General features: G+C 34.8%; 1 protein-coding gene across 1 annotated transcript; it reads right to left on the bottom strand.

Annotated features, from left to right (window-relative positions):
• Nucleotides 1-372: 372 nt before the first annotated feature.
• On the bottom strand, nt 373-1295 carry LOC132740331 (uncharacterized protein sll1735-like; the record flags this gene model as incomplete). The annotated part of the gene is made up of 1 exon (XM_060728205.1): nt 373-1295. A coding segment is annotated over exon 1 (600 nt), but the record flags the coding sequence as incomplete, so codon positions are not given.
• Nucleotides 1296-11842: the final 10547 nt, after the last annotated feature.

The following is an 11842-nucleotide window of genomic DNA, read 5'->3' as shown; positions in this document are numbered from 1 at the left end:
TATAGTATATAAAAAAATAAATTAGACATGTTATTTAAAAATGTATAATAACAGAGAGTTCTCTGGAGTAGATTATAATGATCTTTATAAATTAAGTCCTACAAAACTGGATCTTGCGGAAAAGAGAAGTGTCCACGAGTGGAATAATCACATTCGTTGTCTGAAATAGTTGTTTGTTTCAACGAGGCCATTGTCTCGTGAGTCAATGCTTGCATGGAAATGAGGACAAGATGGTCTTTAGGGTTTTATAGTTGCTAGAAATGTTCCTTTGCCTATATCCGCCGATATTGTGTGCATTTAACAAATGGTATGTAGAACTGACAAAGTTTGTCCGTTCGTTTTTTTGAATATCATATATAATGTAGTGTCTACTGGAATTTTAGAAAAGGCTCCATTTGTCGGTGCAAAAACAGTAAGACCGTCCATTTTCAGCGTATCAGCAATACCTGCTTGTTGAACAAGTGATAAGAGAGTGGAAAATTTAGTATGACCAGCGACATAGTCAACAATGTTGCCTGTTGGTGCCAACATTACGTTGTCAAGAACGTGGATAATACCGTTGCTTGCCGTTAAATCTAACTGAGAAATAACGCAGCCTTGGATGGTTACCTTACTATTGTGAAGGTAAACGTTGATGCGTGCAACTTTGTTGTTAGCCATCGTTAACTTAGCCTCGTTTGATGCAGCTAAACTAGGTACTCTTCCGGATATGACGTGGTACAATAAAGCGTCTGTAAGGATTGCATTGTCGTGATCGAGCGCAGCTTTAATATTCGAGTCAAGCTTATGGAACGCAGTGTCGGTAGGTGCGAAGATTGTAAACTCGCTGCTGTTTAACGTGCCGGTAAGATTGGCTTTTGTGACATAGTGTACAAGAGTCTTAAATCGCCCATCGCTTATCAGGCGTTCAACTGTCGTCTGTCGGCAGATTACACTAGCAATACACATTAAAACAACACAAACAACTTTCATATTTGTCGACTTGATTTACCTTGTGAAGAATTTTGAAGTGATGAATAACTCATTCAAAAGAGCTTTTATACTATTTACTCCTCGTGTTTTATTCGGTGCGCCGTGCCATACATGTGACCTGCCATTTATTATTAAACAATTATGAAATATTTAGATAAACACGAGGGCGTATGATGTATATGTAACATTCAGACTTTATCAGTATTCTATGAAAATGTCGGAAACCTTCACTGTCGGAGCCATAGGGACGACCACACCAACTTATCACTAGTGAAATACATGTAGATTGACAAATTTCAAAAAAATTATTGTGTACAAACACTGCAAATATGTAAACAAGTCAATAAATACTTGTAAATCAGTTCTTATTGTTGCATTAAAGAGGTTCTTCTCCTCTTACACACTCTATCTCATGCGTTTGAAACTGTCAGTGAGGCTTGAGTTCTTCAGCTTAACTTGGATGGTAAATTGTTTAATCTCCAAATTTAATTGGCAAGAGTGAGTCCTGGGCGTGGTACACGCTTTGGTTGACAACGTCATGTTAAACATCGTTTTTCGAATCTCATGGACTTATTATGGTTGTACCATAGTAATTAATGCCCTAAAATGGTATTTAAAACTTTTATTTAGAGAAAAATAAGGGAAAGGGTTTATTATCACCATTGTGTGTGCGATGAAAGTTAGACTGATAAAACATCAGATAAAACTTTGTTTGTTAATATTTTTCACAATTATTCTATATAATTTCTTTGCCATAGTTTTTATTGTTGTTGTTGTTTTACATTTTTACCTATTCAACATAATTGATTATTTGTATTAATACAGGTGATCCTTTAAAAAACGCATTGTTTTGGGGGTTGTTTTATAGCATATATTGTTGTTGTTTGTATGTGCGTGCGACGTGCACGTGTGTTTCATATGACACTGTTTGCTGTTCTTTTTACATCAAAGGTTTTGGAGAGGAAGCAAGCTAACATTCTGCCAGGTTGGTTTGAGTTCTGCTCATATAAAACATTTTCAAACAAGTGTATGGGTTTTTTCTAGCGTTACATTCTATGCACGCAACGTGTTCAAAGATATATTATTTGATACAATAAATCGAAAATGATATATATCATGTTTTAGCATAGCGTTTGTGTTTGGGCTTATAAAAATGGTCTAAATACTGGTTTGCTGTCGCATGAAGTCAATTTCAAACAAGAGCACAGAAAACTTAAAATTAGTGCGAAGTTAAGCTAAACACATCTATCCAGTCAACATAAAACAGGTTTGCATTTAATTTAAACATGTGTGCAGTAAACGTAATAAATGTGTGCAGTCACATTAATATATGGAACGCCGTGACTGTCTTATGTAATCAAAGTTTTTGTTATTTTGTGAAACGATGATATTATTTTGTCGTTTGAGCGTGTTAACATGTGCAATTTACATCATGTCTTGTCAAAGGAACATGCTGTCTTGTACAACTAACATTTTAACTTGTCAAATGATTATGATGACATGTGCAGACAACATCATAACTTGTCAAAGTATCGTGATGACTTGTGCAAACAGCATGTTAACTTGTCAAAGTATAATGATGACTTGTGCAAATGACATGGTAACTTGTCAAAATGTAATGATGACTTGTGCAAACGACATGTTAACCTGCCGAATTATTGTGATGACATGTGCAAACAGCATGTTAACTTGTCAAAGTGTCATGGTGACTTGTGCAAATGCCATGTTAACTTGTCAAAGTATAATGATGACTTGTGCAAACGACATGTTAACTTGTCGAATTATCGTGATGACATGTGCAAACAGCATGTTAACTTGTCAAAGTATCATGATGACTTGTGCAAACAGCATGTTAACTTGTCAAAGTATAATGATGACTTGTGCAAATGACATGGTAACTTGTCAAAATGTAATGATGACTTGTGCAAACGACATGTTAACTTGTCGAATTATTGTGATGACATGTGCAAACAGCATGTTAACTTGTCAAAGTGTCATGATGACTTGTGCAAACGCCATGTTAACTTGTCAAAGTATAATGATGACTTGTGCAAACGACATGTTAACTTGTCGAATTATCGTGATGACATGTGCAAACAGCATGTTAACTTGTCAAAGTATCATGATGACTTGTGCAAACAGCATATTAACATGTCAAATTACCATGATGACTTGTGAAGACAACATGTGAACTTGTCAAAGAATCGTGATGACTTGTGCAAATGACATGTTATCTTGCATCATGCTGACATGTCAAAACGTACTGTTAACTTGTCAAAGTATTATGATAACTTGTGCAAATACCATACTAACATGTCAAATTTACATGATGACATGTGTAAACAGCATGTTAACTTGTCAAATTATCGTTATGACATGTGCATACAGCATGTTAACTTGTCCAAGTATCATGATGTCTTGTGCAAACGACATGTTAACTTGTCCAAGTGTAATGATGACTTGTGCAAATGCAATGTTAACTTGTCAAAATTTCATGATGACATGTGCAAACAGTATGTTAACTTGTCAAACCATCGTGATAACATGTGCAAACAACATGCTAACTTGTCCAAGTATCATGGTGACTTGTGAAAGCGACATGTTAACTTGTCAAAATGTCATGATGACAAGTGCAAACAGCATGTTAACTTGTCAAGGTATCGTGATGACTTGTGCAAATGCCATGTTATCTTGTCAAATTATCATGATGACTTGTGCAAATGCCATGTTAATTTGTCAAAGAATCGTGATGACTTGTGCAAAACACATGTTAACTTGTTAAGGTGTTATGAGCATGTCATCACGATAATTCGACAAGTTAACATGCTGTTTGCACATGTCATCATGACATTTTGACAAGTTAACATGTCGTTTGCACAAGTCATCATGTTATTTTGACAAGTTAACATGTCGTTTGCACAAGTCATCACGATACTTTGACAAGTTAACATGTTGTTTGCACATGTCATAATGATTATTTGACAAGTTAACATGCTGTTTGGACAAGTCAGCATTGTCTTTAGACAAGATATGATGTAAATTGCACATGTTAATATGCTTAAATGACAAAATAATATCATCATTTCAGAAGATAGCAAAAATATTGATAGCATAAGACAGTCACGGCGTTCCATATTAATACATATGCGCAGTCAATTTAATAACCTGTGTGTTGTCATCTTCATACAAGCGTGCAGTCAACTAAATAAAAAAAAATAATGTGTGCAGTCATTTTATACATGTTTGCATTGTGCAATCATCTTCATAAATGTGTGCAGTCAATTAAACACATGTGTGCAGTGAACTAAACCATGTATGCTGTTAACTTTATATAGAAGTGCAAAGTCAACTTAATACACGTGCGCTATCAATTAAATTTATGTGTGCAGTCAACTTAAATAAGTGTGCAGTCAACTTTATACATGTGTGCAGTCAACTTTATACATGTGTGCAGTCATCTCGATACAAGTGCACAGGCATTTTAATGCAGTTGTGCAGTCAACTAAATACATGTGTGAAGTCATTTTTATACATTTTTGCAGTCATTTTTATATAATTCTGCAGTTAACTTGATACATGTGTGTAGTAAACTTAATACTACAAAATACATGTGAGCAATCACCTTCATACATGTGTGCTGGCATCTTCATACAAATGCATTCTCAACTTAAAACATGTGTAAAGTCCACTAAATACAGACATTTTCATACAAGTGTACAGTTATCTTCATACATGTGTGCAGTCATCTTCATACATGTATGCAGTCATCCTTATATAAGTCTTCAGTTTACTGAATATATGTGTGCAGCCAACTTAATATATGTGTACACTGAACTAAATACATGTGAGCAATCATCTTCTTTCATGTGCGTAATCACTTAACATGGTTATGTACAGGTAGCTAGTTACATGGGTAAAAATATGATTTTCCCCTCTCTTTTTTTTAGCTCACCTGAGCTAGCTTAGGGATCGTTAAATGTCCGTCGTCTGTCGTCCGTCGTCTGTCCACACTTGTTCGTTAAAACTCTAGCGGTCACATTTTGACTCAATCATCATCAAACTTTGTCAGGATGCTTATCTAGGTAATAGCTTGGATGAGTTGGAACATGGGTCATCTTGGATGAAAAACTAGGTCACAGTTGCTAAAAATAGAAAAACCTTGATAACACTCTAGTGGTCACATTTTTGACTCAATCATCATCAACTTGGTCAGGATGCTTGTTTAGGTAAATGCTCGGATGAGTTCAAACATGGGTCATCTTGGATGAAAAACTAGGTCACGGGAGCTTAACATAGAAAAATCTTGTTAACACTCTAGTGGCTACTCTTTTCATCCAAGTATCCTGGAAATTGGTCTGAAATTTTGTTTTGATGATTTCTATGTCAGGTTCATATATGGGTTGCCTTGGGTTAAAAACTAGGTCACAGTGCTCAAATATGGATAATCCTTGTTTACACGCTTGTTGTCACATTTTTGACTCACCTGTCATGAAAACTTGGTCAGAATGCGTGTCTAGGTAATTGTTCGGATGAATTCGATGGGTCAGGTGAGCGATCTGTGGCCATTTTGGGCCTCTTGTTTATATTTTTAGGTCTAACATATAGTGTCGGTTGACTCTTATTTAATTTCAAGGTATTGAAAGTCGGATGAAATGAACTTCAGGCATTCCTTTTCGGTACAGATTTTAAGTTAGTTTTAATCAGCCTTTCTTACAGAAACAAAGTCACGAGTTTTAACACGCTCTGGTCTACCTATGTTTATACATGTATAAGGACATATCATTGTCACATACGGTCACGTGGATTTTATTGTGATTTTAAATCATTTAACGTTATTTCCTTGAAATAAACATGTGACAAATTCAAATATTGGTGTTTTTTTTAAAATTGTCCACAATTGTACTTTGATTTAATGCAGATAGTTTGTATATTTTTTATGAAACTGCCTATATTCGTAAATATACGTGTTATATGTATGAATATAAAGTTAGTTCCCTATTCCTTATTCTTAAATCCCTTTTCGAATAAGAAATAAGGAGGAAGTTCCTTATTCCTTTATCGAATAAGGAATAGGGAACTATTTCCTGATTCCTTATTCAAATCTACAAAAAGAACAGCAGAATAAGTATTTATGTAAAAAATATTTATAAGTGATCAGCAAACTAGAACCACACTGGAAACACTGAAAAAGGAACAGAAGATACGGCAACTGCATTGTCGTTGTTTTTTTTATAAATGAGCCGCGTCACGACAAAACCAACATAATGGGTTTGCGACCAGCATGGATCCAGACCAGCCTGCGCAGTCTGATCATGATCCATGCTGTTCGCTTACAAACCCTATAACAAGTAAAGACACTGATAGCGAACAGTATGGATCCTGATCAGACTTCGCGGATGCGCAGGCTGGTCTGGATCCATGCTGGTCGCAAACCCATTATGTTGGTTTTGTCATGACGCGGCTCAAATATGCAATAGAATTGCAAAATTCAATCGTCAAAATCATTGCATAACCCCCCGTATCTAAATAATTTGGAAAAAGAAAATGTTCAAGTCGAGCAAGGAATAAGGAACCAGTTCCTTATTACTTATTCAACTCCGAATAAGGAACAGAAGAAGAAATGCAAAGATAGACAGTAGTTGCGATCATTTCTGATAATTTTTCATTACAATTGCAATGATGAATCAATAAAATCATGAGTAATAATATTTTGAAAAATATTTAAGTCAATTAAGGAATAAGGAGCCAGTTAATTCCATACATAATACAAAAATATCCTATATATATTCTTTAATAAATAACTTTTGTTCATTGACTTCTAGACCTTGTATCAACTTGAAACATATTACATGTAGTTTTTAATCTGGATAGGTGTTTGGGAAATTAATCTGCTTTATGTTTTAAAAAAGAAACGGCCAAATCCCAAAGGCAAAAATTTTGCCCAACGGGGAAAACGCAAAAAAAAAATTCTTTAAAACTTAACTTTTTTCTTGAAAACGATAATTAATTTTAATATGGTTTCCCGGCATTTTTTCGAATTTCGATTTTTGGGTATGGATTTTTTAAAAAATAGGGAAAAAAGGGGACAACCCCTTTAAAACTTTTTTTTTTACCCCTTTGATTTTTATCAAACTTTGGGCGAAAGGAATAGAGGGGTTTTATTTCGGGGGAATATGGGTTGGGGGCCCATGGGTAATTTTATTTTAAAAATCCAGGGGGCCCAAATTTGGCACCCAAATGACGACGGGTAAAACAGTCGATGAGGCCAATTGCGATAGTCTCGGTTGGGCAGCAGTGCTGATTCATATGCAGATGACGACAGTACGGTACTATGCCCATATTAAGATGCGATGGCGAAATCGAAAATTGATGGCGGACAGGGAAAAAAATGCGATGGTGACAATACGATAGTACTCCATGATCGGTTTTGTCTGCCAAGAGGGGGGAGTGATTAATCGAGGTACTGGCGGACAATCGCGTTTTGCAATGTCATGAGACTTTAGAGGTTATTTGCGCAACTGAACGTCGTCCTGCACTGTGTCTCGCATTGTCAATTATATTATGCTCTTTTTTTTTTGGTTGTTTGTTTTTTTTCCTTTTTTTACTGAAAATAACGGTCTTATGTTTGAATTAAATTTATGAACCGGATTCTGTGTAGTTATAACCTTTACTGTTTTGTTATCAATATGTAACTAAATATGTTAGAGAACATAATAATTATGATTAAACTTTTGTTATATGTTCCAGATATGTGTCATGTTTAAATCATTGATTTTAATGTATTTAAGATTAAATACAATGTATGAGTTATGTATAAGTTAATAAAGATGTCTGTTTTTCTGTTTCTGTTTACCCTGGACAAAATTTTAAAGCCTTTTGTGAAAAAGGAAATGTCAAAAAAATTCTTAATTTTTGTTACAATGGCAAGAAGAGGACATCTCAAAATCACTATTTTGAGTTGATTTTTCCATCAAAGCTGCAATTTCTCAATGGAATTGGATAGAGTGAAAAGCGTTTCAACGTTGGTTGCACGTTACCTTAAGATCGACCTGATGCCATTTTGAGCCTCTCACAAGTCCAAACATTTCTTAGAGTTGAGTGCGGCGGCAGTCCCCCTTCAAACCCTCATGCTGAAGAGGGCACAAACCCTTCTGGCAACCCGATGTATCTCTTAGATAAGAGGTTTGCGCCGAAAAGTGTTTGGGGATTAAATAGGGCATTGTTTTCACTATTTGAGGCTTCAGAGGGGTGGGGGTGCAAAACGTGAAAACACATCTATATTAGGTGAAGGGTTAAACACATAGTAAAATATGTTGACCAGTTACACTGTTGACCAATTAGATATCTATAGAAATATGTTATTTTGCCAGCAATTTCTTATTTATATTGTAATGTTAGTTAATATAAAATACTCTACATCTCGCAAACCAATTAATCCACTGCTGAGAAACTAAAATATTAAATAAATTGCTTAAGTGGCTTTTGCCGTATTTTCTTATTCTATATGATCAGCAGATTTAACGCACTGTACGTCATGCGAAAAACTGCTGACCAGTAAAACGTATAGTATAATTTGCTGACCAGTTAAACATATAGAACATTTATAGAGAAAACTTATATATTCAAAATAAAATATTTCGGCTTTTTAATTTTCGTGTATTTTATATAAGTATTTCCCCCATCTTTCGATATACAATGTTACTTTTTATTAATTTATAATTTTATTTACACGTTTTCAGTTTACAAGAAAGAAAAAGAAAGAAAGAAAAGAAAAAAAGAAAAAGAGATTTAAAACATGAAGAAAAAAATCTATTGACAAAAGAAAAAATTGTTCCCATATTATTTACCGTCAGCTTATTCGTCAGCAGTTTATAATTGTCCACCGGAAGGTGACAGTCGACAATGCGATAACGAGATGGCAACAATTAATAATATGATAGTGCGATGACGACAGTGCGATAACCCAATGACAAAAGTGCGAAAATGCGATGGCAACAATGCGACAGTGCGATACTGCGATAACCACAATGCGATAGTATTATCGCAATACCGTACTTTCGTCATCGCATTATCACACTGTCGCATCGCAATATCGCACCGTCGTATTGTCGTCATCGCACTATCGCACTGTCGTATTGTCGTCCTCTAGATTAGAAAATGTATAACCACGATGGCCCTAAAGTTATTCCATACATAATACATGAAATGTAACGTTTCTGTGATATGTTATGAAATTTCATACAATCTACAAACTGACTTGGACGATCTACTACATGTATTTCTAACAGTAAATAAATAAATATAAAAATATATGCCGTAAAAAAATAAATTTCAAATTGGAAATTTGACACCATGTTTATTGTCTTGAGCATGTACATGAAGTAGTCTTGCATTATAAGTATAAATAGAACTTTTTTAGGTAAAAAGTGGCAAGCCAGCCCGCATAGCTCAATCGGTTAGAGCTCGAGACTTGTAATATCGACATTGTGGGTTCGGTTCCTGGGCTGGCCAACTAAAACTACTTATCAGTTTTTCGGATGAGACTTTAAATTGAGGTCCCGTATACGAGTGCTTTAAAACTTAACACGCTAAAGAACCAAAAGAAGCTTCTGGAATTGGGGCATCTTTCTGTATCTTGCACCTAAAATGACCAATACTATTTAGGAGGACTCGCCTATATGGGCAACCGGTGGCGCAAATACACACACACACACACACACACACACACACACACACCAACACGCGCACCAACGCACGCACTCACTCACTCACGCACGAACGCACGCACGCACACACACACACACGCACACACACACACACACGCACATAAAAAGTGGACACATCCATAGGTTGTTTTTGTTGCTGTAAGAAGTCTCTGCTTAAAATCTTTGTCAGTTTGGCCTCCCAAATTTAATTCACATACATGTACCGTTTTCGTATGGATTACTAAAGCTATAAGTGACTTAGAGGTATAAATTGAACAGAGGTGTGAAGGTGTGAAAGGCAACAAAAGACTGTACGTTGTGTTTTAAATGAAAGATGTTTGCATTGTATTTATACAGTTGACTGGTTACTAAACAATTAGATATGACATGAATATATGTTGTAAATATTGTTTGTAAAAAGTATGTTAAAACTATAAAGTTGTAAATATGTTATGTTAACTTTAAAGCAGCACACCTCCAGATTCATCCTAATTTTCATGAAAATTTTGAAAATGTATTTAAAGGTAAAATATTGTTAAATGAACACAGAGAGTACTTGACACATTACAATCGGCACTTAGAATCGACGTAAATTACCAAAAAGAGGTCAAAATATGCATAAATAGCCCCTACTGCGTTAGTAACGCAGTAGAAATATAGTGATAAATACTACAAAATACAGTCATTAATTGCACATAAGATATAAATTATCACTTGAATCTTTAATTTGTTTACTTTTCTCAAAGTTTTAGTGATTTTTTTCCAAGTTTAATTTTCTTGAAATATTTTTGGGTCATCTGGAGGCATGCAGCTTTAAAGTAAATTATGATTGAATAATATTTGCAATTATTTGTTTGACACTGTATTTATTCAAACTTTGATGAATATATAAAAGTAATGGTACTGATACTTAATTACTTCACAAAAAATAGTACTGGTACTGCAGTACCGAGCTAAAATCTAGTACTGGTACTGGTAATGGTACTGCATAATTTGCCAAGTACTGGTACTGGTACTTAAGTACTACACCCTTAGTACTGATGCAGCTCTGCCTATAACCCGTTACTTTTTTACTTTTGGTACGGTACTGTTTGATATCTGGTAGATCAAGACCTGTTCGCGGACAGAACGTGTGCTCTACCTTTCTCAGTGCTGCATAGTTAATAAAGGAAACCTAGACATAGGGGCGTAATTGTACAAAATTACTTAGTGAATACATGAAACGCTTTTTTTTCTAGAAAAATACAAATATTCAAAATAAACAAGAGCTGTCAAAATAAACAAGAGCTGTCAGAGGAAACAGCTTGCTCGACTAAGTAATTACTGGACACAGACAAACTATGAAAACAAATCATTTATAATATTTAAATATATTTCTGTATCAGTATCAATTAAGAAGAACTAAAATGTTCAACCTGTTGTCACCTCATTACATGAATGTGACCATGTTGATGAAAGTGAAACAGAAATTTGTACGCTCTAAAAACTGAAAAGATAAAACAATAATTTGGAACAGTCCCTCAAGTAACAAATATTATAAGACTAAGAGCATAATTATGATTTTTGAAGCAAAACTCTTAGTTCAAATAGGAGACAACTCTTGAAAATAAGGATGCTAGAGTCAAACATCATGCGTGTGATGAAAAAGAACACTTTTCTTAATTCTAAAGAAGATACCATTGGGCTTTTCTGTGTTTTTTTTCTCTCAATGTTTTTGTTGCATCAACACAACAAGTTCATATGGCAACTTTCCAGCTTTACTGGTGAAGCAAAAAGAACCACAGACAACTCCGTAAACTATCGGAATAGCTCACTCAAATGAAAAATCAACTGACCCTAATATAGAGACTCCTGGCACCATTACAACCCCTTTTGCTGGTGGATCATAACTTATATTACCGGAAGTTCATATTGACCGTAAGGTCCAAATTATCCGTTGATAAATGTCCCAGAAACTAATTTGTACATGTATATTGTTAAAATAGATTTTCTGCAAAATGCATTAGGGTCAACCGCACTGTAAGGATTGTGTTATCTGTATTTGTAAATACGGGTGGTTATGATATTCGTTATAGACACAGTTACTTTATTTATAAACCAGCCGAAATAAGATTTCATTAAATTATATGAAATTTAAGATCCTTGCCTGTTATATTTGCGTGAAA

This window comes from Ruditapes philippinarum, unplaced genomic scaffold (assembly GCF_026571515.1).
Source record: "Ruditapes philippinarum isolate M1 unplaced genomic scaffold, ASM2657151v2 ctg3087_1_1_1_1, whole genome shotgun sequence".
NCBI lineage: Eukaryota > Metazoa > Mollusca > Bivalvia > Venerida > Veneridae > Ruditapes > Ruditapes philippinarum.
The sequence above is the reverse complement of the archived record's forward strand: the minus strand, read 5'-3'. Positions and strand labels throughout refer to the sequence as shown.